Consider the following 20,455-nt stretch of genomic DNA (forward strand, 5'->3'; position numbering starts at 1 on the left):
CTGAAATTTCCCTTTTGCTAAAACCACTGGCTGCACTAGGCATTCAAATGGACTTTATATTTATTTATCTGTAACTTACCTGGACCTTCTTCAGGGCCACTGATGTGTTGTCTAGCAGATACCTTGCTCGGTAAACCTCACTGAACTGCCCACGACCAATCTTCTTCTCGATCTGGAAGTTGGCGAGGGAATTATGGCCCATATCTGGCTGCAGTGGTTTCTGAAAGAAGAAAAACTCTATTCAGTTTGTACACAAACACACATTGGGGGTGTCACGAATCGGAACCTGGAAGAGCGTGATTCAAGCAGATGGAAATATTGAAAATATTTTGGAAATTTTAATCACTAAACCCTACTCCATGAATCAGGACTTTTTTGGTCCAATCATGACTGAGTGATCAAATCTGCGGAAAAAGTTAGATTAATTGTTAGTTTAATTGCTACCATGTCCTTCTACAGTTCCAAGACATGCATGTTTCTAAAATGTGGGACTGAAAACCTGCCCGCCTGTGGGTGTTAACATGAGTGTGAATGGTTGTGTCTCGCGACCTGCCCTGTTTGTGCCCCGCCTCTCACGCAAAGTCATCTGAGATTGGTTCCCCCCCCCCACCACCACCACCACCACCACCACGACACTGACAGGATAAGTGACATGGCTCGTGGAATAACTTCTCAACATTACTGGAAGAGGAAATGAATGATAGCTGAAGGATGTGGGTAAAACTGGAGAGGCCCAGCCTCTGTAGTTTGTTTTGCTGAGAGGCTGCTGAAGGCTTCTGATGATTTGACTGGCATCTTGCTGATGTGTCATGCTATGAAAGGTCCTGAGGAATCTGCACAATTTTAACTGTAGCAGCACATCACCTCACTAAAAGCCCAGAGATCCAGGAAACTACAGAATTTCTGTTATTTAATTAACTATCAATTCAAAAGTGTTACTTACATGAATCAAGCCAGCATTAACCTTAAGGCATGCAGTAGGACACCAGACATGTTGGCACCAACTGTTTGATTACAAATTAACACTCAAAATCTAGATTTATTTACACACACACACACACACACACACACACACACACACACACACACACACACACACACACACACACACACACACACACACACACACACACACACACACACACACACACACACACACACACACACACACACACACACACACACACACACACACACACACACACAAATAAATAAATAAACCAGAATGAGCCCCTTGGACATGATGTGAGAGGAACAAAAAGCACAGAGCAGTCTGCATGACCTTTCCAGCCTTTTGTTAAACTTGTACAAGGCGTTGGCGGGAGCAAACAGAAGGTGACAGATATCAGAATGCCACATGTCACCAGTGCCTCTGCCAATGTAGCTGTGGGAGCCGCTCTGGGGCAGGCGACTTAGGACAGACAGAAGGGAGACGAGGAGAGGGGAGAAGGTCAAAAATGAAGTCTCCGGACCACCAAAACACACGCGGAAGGAGTGTCATCACACTTGTTTGCTTCACTTGTGTGCCACTGTTTGACAAAGTTACCATGAAAAGACCAGAGGCTGTTCAGGACTCCTGCAGCTGCCAACTCACTACCAAGGAAGACCAGGTCAAATTCATTGAAGAATTGATGATCGTTTAACTAAACTAGAGTTTAGTAACTAATGACAAATTTATTTTCACTTATAATTCTCACAATATTTTCTTAGTCAATCAAATTAAACTCTAGTCTGCAAAATGTCTGACATTTTTTAAAGCAGCTAACAAAATAATGTTGAATCATGTTGAATCAAGAAAATCAATAATTTCTTGCATGTGAGGTGTTAGGAACTGATTCATAAACTCATAATGAATGATTCCAAGGATTGTTCATCCAAGGCTGGGTTTGGGGGGGTGGGTGGGTGCGGGGTTGGGTAAATAACCAATTTAAGCACGTCATTGTTTTATGTTTGACAGCCAACGGAAGAGGTGCGAGCCAATGAGATGCCCTGTCCAATTAACACTGCTGAGGTGTGTGCATTTTTCAGCATGACACCACCATCATCCAAAGCTGTCTGAGAGTCAGTCTGACAGCGAGCATGACACTCCGCTCCACAGCCCACTGTTTAACATTACCATCGCTCAAAAGAACGGTTGTGTCTCTCTGGTAATAACCCCTGAATGCTTTCAAAACACTATCATAGTTCCAGTGGGGATTTCCTAATAAATGTAACTTGTATTTTAAATGCAAACCTATAAAAAAATCTACAAGGGGCGTGTCATGCAAAAAAAAAGGCTAAATTATGCTAAATAATGACAAACGAAGAGGGATGAACATTTTGGGGAAGAGAAGGGAAGGAGAGAAGAGAGAGAGAGAGACAGAGAGAGAGAGAGAGAGAGAGAGAGATAATGAGTCAAGGAAGAGAGAGAGAATGAGTAAGAGAGAGAGGACAAGGGGGCATTGCTTTCATTCGCTGCGTGGTAGCTTGACAAATGTTAGCATGAACCTCTAAAGCGCTGTGACAACCGCCTGCTGAGAGCACAGTCTCGCTAATGTGTCCTGGCATGCCAGCCCCGTAATCACACATTTACATATGCAATGACCTACATTTGCATGTCAGATCGCACACTGTCCGGCATGATTAACAGTGGGCACCTCCCCGTGTGGAGTCGCCCTGGGTGGCAGCAGAGGCCATGCGAGGGTGGAAGAGAGGGCTGGAGGGAGGGCAGCTTTTTTGGCAGCCAAGGGGCCGGGCTGCCAGGCAGGATTATGTCAGCCAGCAGCCCCGGCATTAGACACTTCATTAGAGCTAATCTGTTTAGCAGTGGGCAGTGTATGTAAACTTCACAGGCCATTTGCGGCACCTCTTCGCCCCCTGGCCTGGCCTTCAAAGGGCAGCCAGGCCGCAGCTGACTGACAGGCCGTCTCATCTGCCGCACACGGGTGTCACACAATCAGAAGCTCCCAGCTGAAACACAAAGCCCTGACAAACACACACCCACACATGCGAGCACACAGGAAGTCACAGGGGAATGACCCTGAAGGACACAGGGTCAGTGTCTTGGCAAAATTGCTAGGGCTACACAGAAAAAAATATCTTAACATGACTTTCAGGTGCATGTTTAATAAGAAGGTTGAGTTAAAGGATGAGGGTATCACAGACCTTTCAGAAGAACAGGTCATGTGTATCATGTTTATCTGAATGAGTTAAGCATCACACAAATGCTGCCATGGCTAAATGTTTTATTCATTCATGGGAAGCATTAAAAAATCTAAAAGAACAAAAAGAAATAATAAGGCAGGTCAGTAAAAGCATCCTATTCAACTCATTTAAAATAATTCTCCCGAAGATTTCAAACAAAGCTGAATATTTACCTGGAATTAATTTATCACTTTACTCAACTTTTATCCACAGCTGGAGCTGAAATCTGCGAATAGTATAAATATAAAAAAATAAAGTCTAAGATCACTATACAAATCTTAAATAAAACATCAGATATCAGAATAGATAATTTACTCCAGGTCTTTACTACAAGTAGAGGTTGAGAAGAAGAAGCAATTACTTTAAGGAGCATTGATTCTTACAGTCTCTTTCTAAATTAGGATTTTGGTGATGCAGACTTTCTTCATCTCTTTCTCACCTCACATTTCTGCCGTGTACAATGTGCTGTGCTCCCTCTTTTCACTCACATCATTCTGGTTGGTGATGGAGACAAGCTGCAGGGGATGGAAATTAGGTGGCAGCCGTGCAAGGAATTATGGGAAAGGTCTTTAAGGGACAGCATGTCTTGGGTATAAAGGTGACACACAACCGCCATCGGCAACTCACTAGCAGGGGGATTGAAAGAGAGAGAAAAAGAGAGAGGGGGGAGAGAGAAGGAGAGCGAGAGACAGGGAGAGCAGACAGACCGCTCGTCGGAGGAAGTGTGATACAGGCTGCCCGATAATGACACCATTGCCAAACAGCTGACAGGACACATGGTGAGTGGAAAAGGGAATGCAGGAGACAGGGAGAGGGAAAGAGGGTGAGAGGGGGGAAGACAAGCAGCAGAGGGAAGAGGGTGTGATGTGACAGCCCAGCAGTGCTAACGGCTGCCACAGAAAGGCCAGCGGCGGCAGAGAGGTGCTGTCTCCCATGGAGAGAGACAGAGGGGGGGATGCAGAAACAGAGAGGGAGAGAGAAACTCAGGGCACGTCCACACTGAGCTGGCTAACCTCGAAAAAAAAATCTTTCGATCGGTGCACACTGAGCATTAAAAAGGTCTGCTGGAATAAACCTGAACACTGTGGTCACATCCTTTGGTTGGTTGAAAATGTTTTGATATCCAATCATAGAAAAATTATCAGAAGTGATTATGATCCCAGACCAGACATGAACGGGGGATGTTGTGTATCATCAATGGTGCCTTGCCCCCTTGGCCACCAGGACGCCTTTGATTACTGATTCAAATGTAAATATGCTCAATCACGCAGTACATGTGTTGACATTGATGTGATGTTGAGCTGCCAATAATCTCATATCCGTATTGACGTCATACCGTAATCCAGACCATGATACAAATTATTTCTTTATTATTGTCGGATCTGGAACAGCAATTGTAATATCCACCTTGGTATATCTTTAACATGTGATGAGAAACTTGAAGAATCCACAAATGAAATTTTGTTGTTTCTCTGTTCTCAGTTTGTCATGATTTTTCTTTAGTAATAAAAGAGGTTTGCGATGTTTGAGACGGTTGCGGTGACTGGTCTGCGACAATCTGCCAAGTGTTTTGGTCCGTGTCAGTATGTAAGAGATCCTCATTTCGTCTCGGTTGGTCAGAGTCCTTCTCATGTTTGGAAATACCGCCCACTGTGTCCCATTCACACTCCTCCATGATTCCTTCATGCAAATTTCCTGCTAGCACCTGTGCCATGTGAAAGAAGGCAGAGCGTCATCCAATTGGAATTGTGTCTTTCATTTTCTTAATGTTTTAGTAAGGACAGGGGCCTCTGTGTGATGTAGTGTGGACAAAAATTATTTTAATACATACAAAGTGTTTACCGTATTAGTGGGACTACTGTGGATGTAGTCTCCAAGACAGACAGGGAGGGATACAGGCAGAAACAGCAACTGGCAAGAAGGGGGGCTCTCTCCCACCCTTTGCAGCAGTCACCAGCCCCCTTGAGCACGGCACCATGCAATATTCATCCTCAGCCAGTCAGCGAGTGAGCCAACCAGGCAGTTAAACCAGCAGGATTCACCCCAAAGGTGCTTCTCGTTCCTCTCCCCTCAATCTGCTCCACAACTGCTCCGCCTTGTCCCAGCGCTTACCGACAGATCTGTGTCTGTCAAACTCTGCAGTGACGATCAAAATCTGATCTGAGGGGGGCCTCCTTGCCAACCCTCCCACTCACTCAAAGAGCAAATGCGGCATTAAAAATGCACACCTTTCCAGCTCATCTGGTTTACCTAATGCATATGCATCATACCTTCGGGACCAAGAGAAATGATATTGCAAGCAATACAGATTTTCCTTTATCGCACATACAATTCAGATTTCTCCAGGAGGCTGGTGGATTTTTTTCTCCGGCGCTGCAAAACAGACTGAACCTTTGGAAAGTGTGAAACAGATAGAGGACTTGTTGAAAGGCAACCATCTGGTTCCTGACTAGACAGCCATCTACATACTAACTGACTCTCTCTCGCTCTCCAGCTCCCACTAAATGGGATATCAGTTCAGACGTGTTCTGTCAGAGTAAAAAAACAGGATGCCACACAGAAAGTTCACTGTGCATTCAATAAAAAAGTAGGCCTGGAAATAAAACTGACGTAAACTGCTAGAAATAGATTGGAAAAACAGAGAGAAGAGAGAAATCATTAAGCCTGAACAATAATACATAATCAACTGCTGGGAGATCCACAGAAGATGTAGTGCCTGTGTGTGTGTAAGCATTGAGGGCTGTTGCCTGAGTCAAATTAATCATTAGAGCTTTTATCTGACTTTCTTCTGTGCACAACCCAATTATCCTTAATTTTCCAATTACAAATCTTAAAATAAATTAACCCCCTTGGCGATTCCAGTGTTAATGTTGCAGCGCCCTTGCATACGCAAGAAAAACAACTACTGAGAGCACCGGCCTATTTTTAGTGTTGTTTCTTTCTGAAAAAAAAATTACTCTGGGGCATATGGATGATCCTCTTTGTTTAAAGTCTATTCAATAGTTATGGAGGCAAAAACATCCTTCTGGAAAGAAATCAATGGGCCTGATGTTGGAGGGCGGTATTAAAATCCAACAATGACCAGAGCTGCACACAAACCTGAGCTGTATTGAACCAAGAGAGGCATGTAGGGAGGCCAGGCTCTGCCAGCTTCCACAGCTCTGATCAATAAAACAACTCAACATTCATCCACTGCTGTCCGTCTCACACACAGTGGTCTGCAGGATGTTTGGACTGTAAGGCACATCTTGATTGACGCAGGCAAAACGGGGGGCAAGGATATTTACAGTTCAAAATGTGAAAGAGGTGGGAAACGATGCTGGCAATGAATGGATGAAGGGATATAGCATCATAAATTATTGAACACTTTCCCTCATAAATTAATCTACAGGAAAAAAAACGATTCATTCCACAATTCCTTTTTCACAAAAATCACACACTTTGAAAAAATAAACCCTTAGTTACAAGGATATTCAAAATAGGTAAAATCTTTTATAGAAGCATTTCTACTTTTAGTATTGTAGTATTGCGTCAATTTAATCTTCAAATGAATTAATTTTACTTTATTTGTCATCCTAAGTCATGGGGCTGGTTTGTCTCATCTCCACGTGTGTGTCCGTGTGTGGGGTTACCTGGGGTTGGAACACTGGCACTGCTGCTTGCTGTCCTTGTGGCTGCGTATCCATATCCATGGTGTCAGGAGCTTGATCCTTTACACCTCTAAGAAACAGAAATGACCATTATCCAACCCAGCAGTCTTTCCCTTAAAAATATTTTAAAAAAACCTTTCACAATGGAAATGAAAAGTACTAATGACCCTAATCAACTAGGCCAATGTTCGTCGTTGTTGTTCAGCAGCTAACTATTGAGTGCTGGTTGCTGCCACAGTGTCCTGTTTCAGCCAAACTGGATCCCACGTCACGCCTGTGGATTGAAACTCATTCTCTGGGTCCTTCTCAAGTTGCAGCATGGCGCAACTACGACAGGCAGCAATATCATTTTGAATGAAGTCGAGACAATGCTACTCTGTTTACGGTGGAATTCTTCCAAAGATTCTTCCTTGGAATTATTGGTTAATCCAGTGTTCAGTCATTTCCACTTCATTCTACGTTTACTGAGAAAACACAGTCCACACAAAGGTAAATGTGTTGGGTGTGGGTGTATGCCATGAAGCTATATACATGCATGTTCTGGCTTGTAGCCTCGAAGCAAACTAATTGCCTAAGATACTCCACCAGCCATTTCAAGGCTTATGAACTCACTTAAATCAGACAGTGGCATAATATTCTACCTGAATGAATAATTTACACAAATCTTTAAGAGAAGTCTGATGAAAAAATGATTTTCACACGTGCAATTAGCTTAGGATTGTAGAATCTGATCTCAACTCATGTACGGGGGAAGAACTCGGATTCTGGCAGATGCTCTGGGATCATTGCCAGTGCACCCTCACTCACAGAATGTGGTTGCATAGCCGAAAAATTAACACTGATTTATCCCTAATTTACACAGGATACAATGCAGTGTGTCATCCTCAAGGAAACACGTATGTGAGGTGAGGTGTTTGCATGTATTCAACATTCAAAATTAGGCTATTGAGATATATTCACACTTTTGATGTGATGTTTGAGAGTGTGAATGTTTGTCTGAGGGTGTTTCTGTCATCTTTGAGTACAAATTTCAGTCTAGGAACCAGTTACTTGAGGATGGCTTGTCCATTTGGGGACAAAAGCCACACCCTTAATAGGGAGAAAGCTGTTATTTGTGTCAGACGTTAGGGTAAGACTACGGAGACAGTATTTTTTAACATACCAAAAAGAGGCAGAGGAGAACATATCTGTGTGTGTCTGCTTTTGTGTAACGGTTGCTCTTCATCGACAGTAAGTCTTAGCATTTACAGCTGGTAGTTGAGTTGTGACTGATAAGGCCCAGTCAGGAAGTGAATGTGGGTGACTGCGTCATTGTTTCCAAATGCCTCGGTGTCTGCCTGTCCAAACTACCAGGCAGCCCAAGAGTATTCAAACTAAAATAGGGCCAGTAGCGTTTCCAAAATTCTTTGTATTAGTTGGCAGGCCATGCTTAAACATAACAGAAGCGATGAGTTTTAAAACTCAAGCCTGTCATTGTCGATGTTGCTGCACTGGAGAAGAGCTGTGTCCCTCCTGTCAGCCCCATTCACTAAAGGTTAATAATGCTAATTAGACACCAGCACTGAGTAAATAAATAATTGCACAGCATTGTTAGAGCTTGTTTGTGTGTATTGAGCGCTTTCATGTGCATGTAAGAAGAATGTAAATGTGCACATGAGCAGGCAACAATTGTGCCAATACTGTGGATGTTTATTTTAGATTAGTTCAGCTATTCTTTCCGGGCGTTCACTGGCCTTGGTGTGAGCTTTGAAGATCAGGAAAATAAGTGTTTGCAGAGTGCTGTCTCTCCTGGGATTATATTGGCTATATTAGGAATATTATTTCCTGAAATTTACATTAAAAGCTTGTTTCAAACAAGTTTAAATCAATTCAGATCTGAAAAGGGTTTACAAATAACACGGCCTTAAAAGCAACCACTGCTGGAGGCAGCAGCGGCAACACTGTAAAATGTCCGGTCCTGAGGATCTTTTTTGCTTCCCATTTTTGACCTAACAAACTCACTAAAGTAAAACAACTTTTGAAAGTGAACTAATGCCACAGCTTTCATAAAAGGTCTAACTCTGGTTAGGCTGAATATACAACATACTCATGTTGATAGATTTTTGGCTGTTTCCTTAAAAGCCACTATAGGGCCTAAACACTGAATGGTACTAGGAAGTCTGCCTTAATTTCAGGCTACCTACAATGCACCATAACAGTGATTCCACACAAGCTTTTCGACGGAGAAACAAAATAATATATAATAAAAGATAAGAAAACTGCTTTTTAGAAACCCAACCAGAGAAATGTACCATTATGTGAAGGTCAGTGTTTACACAGGCAGAAAACCACTAGGACTGAAATTAATCACATTCCCTATAATCGCAGTATATGTTATACACAGGCAAACCCTTAATAAGTAGACAAATGGGTTGAAAATTTAATTTTCCTATAGATAAAGGTTCCAGTCACATACGATGAAAGACCCGTGGTTCAGTAATCTGCTCTAATCTCTATATAATCATCATAACATTTTGAGCATAATCCCGTTAACGTGGATTTTTGTCACGTTAATGAAGGTGTTGCCTGTCAAGTAATTTTTTAAGCATGTTTATCTTCACATGTTAAATGAGTGGTTGGCAGCTTAATGAATTAAGGATGAAAGCTAGCGTCAGAAAAACTGGTTTTGCATATATGTGCAAGGTGATTTACATATTGATTAGATAAATTATTCTATAGTGGACTGGACACCTAAAAAAACTAAAAAATAAAAGCCAATGACATGATGTTCTTTAATTAGCAAGATTTACAAGAGTGTGATTAAAACATGCTGAGGGGTCCATTATGATATTTTAGACCACAGCGATGAGATGATTTTGATGAGTAAGAGGGCATCTATGATTGTTGTGTAAATTATGATCAAATATCTATCAAATTAAATGAAGACTTATAAAAAAACGTTCAAATTGATTAAGTTAAATTGGTTAACAATTGTACAAGCAAGAAATATCCTAATCCTGGAATAAAATGAGTGAAAACATCAGCCACATTAAGCAGTTTGCACTCCAGCCTTTCATACGACTAATAAAACATCCTGGATATGCATGGCGAGCTTAATACCAGGTGAAAAGGGCCTTCTAAGTCAACGCCTAACTGGTTGGCTGACTAACATGGTTATTGTGATTTTGTGGTCATGGGGGACTTGCACGTTATCAACCCAGCCAACGTTCCTGCCTCCTGCCGTGACTCTCTGCACTTCAGCCTTGTGTTTCGTTAGATTGGGGCTGGCACCCTCACTCCTCTCCCTCACCCTCTATTGTTTCTGACTGTCGACATGTCAAAATAACCAGGAGGCATCCGAGGTCCCTGACGGTCTTTTTCCTCCCACATCCCACATTAACGAGATCAATTAAGACTGCCATGTTAGCTTAACGCACGGCGAGGAAGAGCACAATTTACGAAGCTAACTCAATCAAGGGGAGTCAGCGAGGCAAAGTCAGACTAAAACTTTCACCATATTATCCCTGAATCTCCCTGAATCACTCTTTCCACACCCCCACTGCAACATTTCTCTCATCAACCCCCCCCAAAGGTCCTGTTGTCATCACAGGAAAGGAATATTTGACTTCTAAAAGATTTGGCTGACAAAAGAGCAGTGGAAACTCAAGGTACCAGTCTGCCTATGAGAATATGGTGGCTGGCCTGACTGGGATTTTGGCAGCAGAAGGGCAGCAGCAGCTAAAGCCTAAATCCCCTAACTATTCATAGATGCCTGTCAGAGACTAGTATAGAGATTTGGTTTAAGACAGCTGCTGTTTACACCAGGATAAACTCATGTTTGGTATGCGGTAGAGAATCATGTAGCCGAAATATGTTAATGAACAATGTAAAAGTAGTGTTCCTAAAAAAATTTTTTGTTTTTTTACCAGTCAGGAGTTATTGTCTGCTGTGAAGTCTTGTATCTACTGTCATACAATTATATTGTTAAACTTTAAAACAAAAACAGTTCAAACAAATGATCCAGGAACATTCATCCATTGTAGGCTGGCAGGTGTGAATATAAAATAATTTAGCAGATGAATACTGGGGAGATCTACATTATATTAAGAAGCGAAATAGCGAGAACCCCATTTATCTTCCAGAGAAACTGATAGCTGTTTTTCTGCCACCCAGTCCATCACCACTCAGTGTAAACAATGTTTTTTTGTGAAATTATAACCCAACATTGTCACAGCAGGCCCAATCACAACAAGAAAATGATATGATGGACGAGGGAAGGGAGGAACAGAGTGAGGCAGAGCAGGAGGAGGAAAGACAAAGACATTATCAAAGCTATTCAGCAATTTTCTGTGAACAGCGTTCATCTTCCTCCTTGAGCGCACACAAGGATTTGTAGATTTTTATTTGTATTACTTGAAACATGTCCCCAGTCCTCATTTATTTTCTATCATACTCATCTAATCTGTGTTTTTTATTTGCCGGTGACACCGGATCAATTAACCACTGTGTTGTGCAAAACCTTTTGTTTCCTTCTCAACTTAAAAGCTGCTTTCAGACGTGCGCTCTGATCTACGGGAGAAGGCAAATGGTCGAGACAGTTGCACCAGACATTTTCCAGCTCCCTAGTAAAAAGTTTGGAAAATATCTGAGTGAGGCTGTGTGAGAATACAACAGGATATTCAGAAGGATGTGAACCTGGGAAAATAATCAATAGAAGTGCCATGTATGTAGAGGATGCTGACCAAAATTTTTTTAAAGGAATAATACATTTTCTGATTAATGAAAACTATAAGATTCCATAAGAGATATGCAACCTCATAGTTGTCATGGTCTATTCATTAAGAAAAGCAGGTTTTTTTTAATGTTCATTTATTAGTGGATTATTTATTATAATAAATCTTACATCTTATTATTATGCAGAATTTTCCATCTTATTATTTCTCAAATCACTATGAAGCTTTTCTGAGCCTCAAAAAGACATTCTGGAAAAATATGTACAAGTTGGCTTTTTGCAGACACAGTGGACAACAAGGCGTCCAACTTTGATATGAAAGAGCATATCTTCAATCATCTGTGGCAAAACTGAGTGGGAGTAGGGCACAGCAGGGATGAGGTAGGACAGAGTGAGACAGATGCAGAGCCGAGAAAAACGCCAGGAGAGAGAAAAAAGAAGCTTGTTAGCCCTGATGTGCTCCTGGTCGTGTGAGAGACGGTGTGGAGCTGCGCACCACAGAAGTTGGCACTGGCTTTAGCGCCTCTTTAATCCCCATTTCCTCCCTACTGCATTATTCATTTAGAACCGGAGAAGAGGAAAAACAAAGAGCGGCAGCCGATTATGAAAAAAAAGGTGGATCAAGCAAAGCGGGAGGGGGGCGGGGGGATGTATGGGGAAGTGAAGAGGAAGGGTCCTGGAATTAAGCGGTCCCAAATAGAAGAGTGCAAAATCAGCTCTCGATTGAGGACGAGGAATGTGAAAACAGTCTGATGAACTTGGGTCTAAGGAGGAGAGAAAAGAGAGAGGGGCAAGATATGGGGGTGACGAGAGGGGTTTGCGGGGTTATTTAAAAAGGAGAGCGGAAAAATATAATGCGACACTATCCGACCCGGGTGTAGGATGTGAGGGAATCAAAGACACCTTTGAGACGCCAGAAGATGACAGTGAAAGTGCTATAAGAGAGCTGTCCATGATTACAAGAAGTGCAGAAATCTTTGAGTCTCTGCTCATGAAAGGCCACCCCAGGCCTCGTCTGAAACCCCTGCTCGACTAACACTGATGACACAGAAACGGAAAGAGAGGAAGAGAGAAAGAGAGAGCCACTAATGATGGAGGGGTCCAGATACTACAGACGCCGCTCGCTCTCCAATTCATTTTAATCACTATTCAAAATCATTAGCTCAAATGTGCGAGCACTCGTGTTCGTTGGACCGAGAACCGAGAGAGAGTCGCGGAGTGAGAGGGTAGCAATTACACCTCAGCGTGTGCGCCAGTCTTTGAGGACTTTGAGTAAGACGGTCCAAGACTTGATGGAATAGAAAATGAGGAGAGGAAACTATTGTCTCTCAATCTAAAAGAAGAAAAAAAAAAACACAACATGAAGATAAAGGGGGAGGCTTTGAAAATGTGCTTTGCGGAGGCAGCCAAAAACACGACGGAGTCGAAGCATTTGGACTTTTCCGTTTCCCCAAATGTGACTATAAAAGCCTTCAGTTAATCAGGGAGCAGATCACTGAGAGAATATTACAGGATCTCAAACAGTCAGAGGATCCAAACAACAACAGGGACATCAAACAGGATTCATTATTCAACCAGCAGAACATGGCTCTATTAATGACCAGGTCTCTTCAGACTGCATATAGTGTGTGAATGTCTAGTTAATGAGTGTAATGTACAAATAAATGTTTCTGATCAAACCCAGAGTGGCTTTTCAAGCTCTTCCAACTATAGTCTGACCAAAACTGTATTATTATTTTTTTAGGTGAACACAGACAACGATATTCCAAATTATGATGCTCCTGTTGTATTTTACAACGTAAAAGGAGAAATTAGGAGCAGCTGTGGCTCAGGAGATGGAGCAAGTCAAACAATAATCAGGAGGTTGGTGGTTTGATCCCCAGTCATACAGAAGCACTTTGTGACAGTGTGTTCAAATGGCTGAATGTGACTCTGGGTCTAAAATAAGCTAAACAAACTCCATATGAATCCCTTACATTTGGTTATTTAATATCTGTATTTAAAAATAAACTGACAATTATAAATCACTACATGTTTTTGACAGTCGAGGGTGCACCCCACCAGGATTGGCAGTATAGATCATGGATGGATGGATATTTTGGTCTTTTAATGCATTTTCATCCATTCACTGATTACTGCAGCTGCCTGTACCTGTCACATATTCACCAAGCAGACAGCACACCTGGACACCGCAGCATGAAAGCTAGGAGCATTCACAACTTGAAGAATCTCAGTCGACTAAGGGGGTCGGACTGACTGATGACTCAAGTCCTAAACGCTCAGGGGGCAACACACGTGCACAGATGTGCATGTGAATCAAGTTTGTGTTGAAGAGTTTGCAGAACAACTTAAAAACATGTAATCTATGATGTGTCGTGCATTACGTGTTTATGTGCCTGTGAGTCTGTGTGATAATTTCCCCCTCTCCCTTTTGAAGAGAGCACAGCAAAATGATAAAAAATAAAAGGAAATTAAAACAAAGAAAAACCACTCAGGTCCGCTGGGACAACACAAGGCCAGTGATCCATAATGCTGCTTCCCAACTATTTATAGTCCTCCTTTACATTTTTCACTTTCCAATTTTTATAGGCTAATGATTATTTCACTCCAGAAGTAAATAGCACAGCACAAATAGCCTGGGCTTCATGTGCGGCCCAAATTGATTTATTCCCCAACAATCCTAATTAAGTAGCACAGTGCTCCGCTCTGGTGTGTGTACATTTCACCTACTGCAGCTTCTATAAAACATCTGCACTATCATCTGGCCTTTTTATGAACCAGTAAACCCATTAACTACACTGGACCCTGCTCTGTCTTCATCTGTGTGTGTCTGTGCGCGCCCACCTGCACATTTGTATCTGCTTCCATCTCAGTTTTCATTTTACATTCTCAGCCACTATGTATAGTAAACATGTCCGACACTGTGAAAAGAACTCAAGCACATGCAGGTGTCAGCCACTCTCCATCTCCCTCACACTTGTCCTCCCCACCTCCTCCCCAACCCCCTGCTCCTCTGTGCTCTGTTGCTTCTGTGTCTTGTTGACACGAGCTGGCACGTGGTTAAGAGCCCGGGCCACCTCTCTGCTCTATTGTCCTTCCCACTACACTTCGGCACTGATGGCTCTCTTGTGGCGAGGGGCCCTTTGTTGCCAGCCCGTCACTTCAGCAGGTGCCCTACAGCAAAAGGCAGAAACCAGCCAGCCAGCCCGAACCGCTTCGTTAGTGCAGAGGCACCGTTTGATGTGCTCATTTCATCAGCCGGAGACGGCAGCCAAGCAGGATGCTAATAATCACTTGAAAAACAAAAACATTCTACTCAAGCTTGTAAAAGATAAACTCCAATTTAAATGACAAAAGAAGAGTGAAAGACAGCCATGGTAACAGTTGAATAAAAAGACTGCAAACCACACCAACCCGCTCTCTTTTTTCCTTAAAAAAACCCACCTTTTCCGAGGTGAATCCAATTCATACTGTCAGTCACTGAGAATAAACAGGGTACGATGACAAATTGCTGACTGTGTAAGGAAAGACTAAATCATGTGGCTATAGTATGCAAAAACATAGCTGCATTTAAGACAGCTGTGTGATCCCTCGGAAACCCTAGTGAGTGACGGAGCAGGCTGTGTGAAGCAGAGAACCCCCCCAGGCGTGCAGGAGAGGGGACCCTGGGGGTTTGGCCTACACTTGCACACCCTTGCTAAATTCACAGCCCTTCAAGATGCCATCTCAACATCACACCCCAGTTAAAACATATAAAAGACGTGAAAGAACGTCAATGACACTTAATTCATGCTGGCTCATCTAGCTGTAAGTGATGCAATAACTTTTTACGTTTAGGATGACAATGCTTCATTAAATGAAGTGGATCATCACAGAGACAATTTAAACGTACACAGACACTAGAAGGGCACTCAGACTGCACACCTCCGCCAAGGCTAAAGCCCTATCACGCCCTTTAAAGAATATGGGGAGGAGGGGGGGCAAAATCAGACACAACTCCAACATTTAATGGGTTCTTCCTTCACTCGAGTCCCGTCCTTTTATTATCTTGTGAAGCACTTTGTAACTTTGTTTTTAAAAAAGCTACACAAATAAAAAATTATTATATTATAATCAATATCATTATCAGTTCATTTAAACATTTGAAAGAAAATATCCACACCCAGATGTGCACACCACAGCATGACTAGGTCCCAAGGCTTACGGTTGCATTAGTGCCCTGTAGCAACGACTCAGGGTCTTTCACAATGCAAAACAGAGCATTGCACAGCAGAGCAGAGCTCCCAGTGCTCGGGGACCAATAAGGACTTTGTTTGTTAGCCATGTCACTGACTGACCACTAAATTAGCTTCATCACCTCTGGAACAAGGATATCGGATGTGACATTGTGTACCACGGGGCAGGGGCTTTGTTTGTCTGCAAGGCTCCAGGGTGTTTAGTATAAAAAAAGAGAACGATGTAAAATGGGGACAGATGAAGGGATTTTACAAAAACATAAAATAAGGAAATGGAATGTTCACTTTTATTTATTTTTGCACGTTTCTAAATAAAGGATTGTTTTACACAGCCCTGTCAGCAGTTACAGTCTGGTCTTCGTCAGGATGGCTCTGTTTTCTGAAGCCTATAACCTCGTGATCATGATAACAGGAGTCAACAGATGAGAGCATCATCTTCCAAGCAGCGTCTGAAATTACATTACCCTTCTTTGTCCTCTAGCAATATCTATAGAGGAGGAGATGAGGCTGCAAAGGTTGCAGCTTGACATGGCCCATGTTGCCACTGAAAATTGCATAAAAACAAACAACCAACGGCAAAAGAGACTCGACTATCCTGGGATACAGCAGCAAATAATTTGGCAGAACATGGTAAGGACCCTTGCAGACAAGAATCAATTAGTCATTTGTTTTTTGGACAACTAATTCTGTGTGTGTATTTAAAAAGGAGATAAAAAAGCTACTCTTTTATCTTATTCTGATCCATCTCAGGACTCATTTTAACAATGTAAGTGCACTGGTCGAACAAGAATGGTGCCGGTTTGTCAGTGTGAGAATGGGATCTAAATACTTCATACAGATATATCAATATACAAGAGCAGCTTCTGCATGAATGAGTAATTATGACTCCTATTGTAAAGCGCTTTGAGTGGTCGTTGAATAAATGCAGTCCTTTTACCATTTAGGCACCATGGCAGATTCTATTACAAGGGTGGATTGGCCAGGTAGAAAGAGTTCATCTGCAGAGAAAACAGATCTGTGTGTGTAACAAGCAGTAAACATGAGTAGTGCCCATGCCATCCTATTGGGGCGTGTATGACTATTTAGCTCTTAAAATAACAATGAAATGCTGCACCACTGACTTCTGCAACAAATCTGTCAAAAGTCCAATTATTATCAGATCGCCAAAACTTTACCTGACCACACCATGGGCGCTCAAATAGGTGCATTTTCTGTGTTTGTGGGTGCTTGATGAAAAAAAGACAACAGCGTTGCTCTGAAACTAGCAAAGATACTTGCGTCACACTTGGAGTAGCTTTGACCAAATGTAAGCTAGGGCCCCAGAGTTGTTTGAGACAATGAGACCTGTAGTATGATTTTCTCATCTATGAAATGACTATTTAGAAACATCTGGTGAATGTAGTCTATTTTTCCTCCACATAAATCCAGGAGTTTCTCATGCTCCTTTTAAGAAGTCTCCCCCCTCCCTGGACAGTTTGAGACTGTTACCCTGCGTCATCCCCAAAGTTTGTCTAACGGGAAATGTCCAAATCATTAGTAACGTGAGAGGAGCATTTCCCAGGCATGTCTTGTTACATAGTTGAGTGCTAACGTGAGGGCTCACGTTGAGGCTCTACTGAGCCTCAACGATCTCATAGACTGTGAAGGGGGGGGGAGGACCACAACCACTCAGCATCTCCATGGTCAGTATTGGAAATATCAAGATTCTACCAAAACCAACCTGAGCTCAACAGTGTCACACTGAAGAAAGAGTTTCCAAAACATCAAGTTTGGTCAACACATAAATGTGACACACACAAACCCCCAAACAAACATATGCAAATGGATTTAAACAGAATGCATAAAATGAATAAACCCAAATAGTGAGCCCATGGGAGCATGGCTCCACAAAAATCAATCTTTGGTCTGGCTCTGGATCGGTTTCAGCTCGCTGTGGCCTCTGTGGTGGGCCCTGCTGGCTGCCACACACACGCACACACAATCATCTAACCAGGTCCAGAACATTGCTACTCAATCAGAGGTCAAATGAAATACTGATGCTGCACCCGAGTGTGTGTATACACCCATGTTGTTTTCATTCTGCCAAATAGGATGACTCCTATCTATGTAACCAAAAACAACAGGAGTATGTCAGTTGATTCCAGTAGCCTAATTTACCCCGTCCTACATCACATCACACAGAGATGATTCATCTTGACCACATATGTTAATCTACAAAGCAAAGCCAATTTTAGCAGCTAACGGTAGGGTTCTTTTCAAGGTTTTGTTTTACACTTTTGAATTTGGGATTTGAAAAACAGACATTGTGTGATGATTATTATCAGGGGTGCAGACAGGCAAGCATTGTTCATTTCTAGACATATGGTTCAGTCTTGAAGAGTAGGTGTACCTTTGAGGAAAACATTGGCACAGGAAATAAATCAGAAATGGAACGGGTACTTTAGAAAATAAAAATCTTCCATTTCTTACCACTTCTCTATTTCCCATATTCTATGGACAGTAATATTTGTTTTCCTTTGCACAGCAATAGAGTGATAAAATGAGAAAATAAGCTTATTCTTCTGTTTAACTCACTCACTGTTCTGAATGACTTCGGCCAAGAAGTCGAGCGTCTATAAAATGTACATTTCGATACAAATTGTCAGAGAAACCAATGAACTAACATGCATGTGAGCGGGGAGGATGCACAGGCAGACGCACAAATGCACACGCGGGAAGTTAAACGTTTATTTTATTCCTCAGGCACTCATTCTTCTTTGCATGAGTGCATCATCCAGCGCGCTGACAGAGCATCCCCAATATGTGTGCGAGTGTAAGGAGCTGACGATCAGAGAATAACGTTACCCCTTAGGGGTCGCACCTTTCTCTCCATTCTCGCCCTCCTCCCGTAGCCCTCTGCTCAGTGCCTGAAGGGATTTCGTTTTCAGTCCAGGAGAGATGTCAGACCTGTTCCACCATCCCTCACACAGAGACTGGACTCTGTCCTCCATTCACCCAACATCTGTAACCAGCTCCATCAATCAGCCTCAACTCCAGATATCAGCTCGAAATGGGGCTGTACAGATCCACAGCTAAATAAAAACAGGATATAATCATAATGTGATGGGAATAAGGGTCACAGCCCTTTAAACGTTTGCTTTTATACAGCTCATTCTAGCAAGTGCTGTTTTAACCACTCTCTTAACCCTGTCAACAGATCCATCACACTCCATTCTAAAACATCATGACACCAATGCCTATATCCCTTTGAACAAACGGTAAATACACAAAAGAATCCATAACTGTAGAAAAATACATTAAAAAAATTATTGATTGATCAATTATTTAAAACCTAGAATTATTTTGATCAATTTATTGTTTTGAATAAGCTCCTCAAGTGGCAGGATTTGTGGCTACATCTTTGACATACATTTTTGGGAAGAGAGTTAGTTGAACAAAACAAGCCATCACGTTGCAAAATTGTTATTAACATGTGAGAATACATTAGCATTTCTTAGAATTATAATGTTATAAACCAAATGATAAATAAAGACTGATCTGCACTTTAATCAACAATGAGCATATCAACTCAAGCATCACCATCGGTCTTAAGGGAATACCAATCACTGTCTAGCATCCCTTTTAAATGATAAATCAATCACACCTTGATTTCAGGAGCCATTGTGTGACACAACATTTAACACAACCAGAAGTGCAGAGGGTTGATTATATTTCGGAAGATATTTTTACGCTGCAATATTTCCCTGAAAGATTGAAGAGAAGGGGCTGTCAACTGTGTCACATAAAACCTGCTGTATTGCCCGTGTTACCCCCTGCCAGCAAGTCTGGATGGCCGGGGAGCTCCAGAAATATATGGAAATGACCGGCCAGCTGTTCTCCACATTTCCTCCAGCAAAGACCTCTGCTCTTAAGAGATATTCAAGCCAAAACTATGAGATACGAGTCTGAGGAAAGGCTTCTATATCAGGACAGAGCTGACAATATTCAGAAAATGAAAACAGCAGTCATCAAAATTACAAAGAAAGATCGAGGGAAAGAGAGAAAGAGAGTAAGCTAAACCAAAGAGGTCTTCCCTGCCTCCTTCACATATTACAATATTAATATTAATGAGACTTCCTGTTTTTTTCTCCCTCTGTTTTTTTCCCCTTAGACGATTTGAACATGAAAAACTTAAAAAGCGCAAATTCCAGGAGTTGCGTATCACAGTTTGACCTGGAGCCACACAGCAGACACCAACCATGACAGACTCACTGTTCAAAGCAAGCAGGAGCCGCTTTCATCAGGGGATCCTGGTGTTTTTTGTTTTTTTACAGTTTGACACCACCAGCCCATGCCATCTGCCTTCTTCTAAAACCAGAACTTTAAGATGTGCTTTCTGCTTACGCGTTGTTTTTAGGTGGGCTTCACAACCAAAGCCCAGCGTCACGCAGGCTTTTGCGTCTATGCTGCCTGCTGACTGCTGTTTACAGCCAAGCCCCGCAGAGTGGCGCAATGTTGAATATTCACTGTTAAACTGTCTAGCCAGAACTGGTTGGGAACCCAGCCAGGCCTTCACAGTGCAGTGGCGTAGGATTCTTCCTTCCCCCCAAAATGCAACCCGATAAAAATCCATCACTCCTTCTCCAGCGAATCCAGAGTCAGACCAGTCTACTTCCCTCCTCTTACCACACACCCAC

At 42.3% G+C, this 20,455-nt stretch overlaps 1 protein-coding gene across 3 annotated transcripts in view; it reads right to left on the reverse strand.

The window, feature by feature from the left end:
- Positions 1-20,455, reverse strand: part of nek7 (NIMA-related kinase 7) — a 60,382-nt gene that overhangs the window by 31,502 nt on the left and 8,425 nt on the right. For 2 of the 3 annotated variants that reach the window (XM_062395412.1, XM_062395411.1), the window contains exons 2-3: positions 6,816-6,903; positions 80-220 (exon numbers count right to left, since the gene is read on the reverse strand). In XM_062395412.1, coding sequence (XP_062251396.1) covers positions 80-220; positions 6,816-6,875 — 201 coding nt within the window. In that variant the 5' untranslated portion in view covers positions 6,876-6,903. The remainder of the gene's footprint in view (positions 1-79; positions 221-6,815; positions 6,904-20,455) is intronic. The other variant, XM_062395413.1, reaches the window with a different exon arrangement.

This window comes from Platichthys flesus, chromosome 9 (assembly GCF_949316205.1).
Source record: "Platichthys flesus chromosome 9, fPlaFle2.1, whole genome shotgun sequence".
Taxonomy (NCBI): domain Eukaryota; kingdom Metazoa; phylum Chordata; class Actinopteri; order Pleuronectiformes; family Pleuronectidae; genus Platichthys; species Platichthys flesus.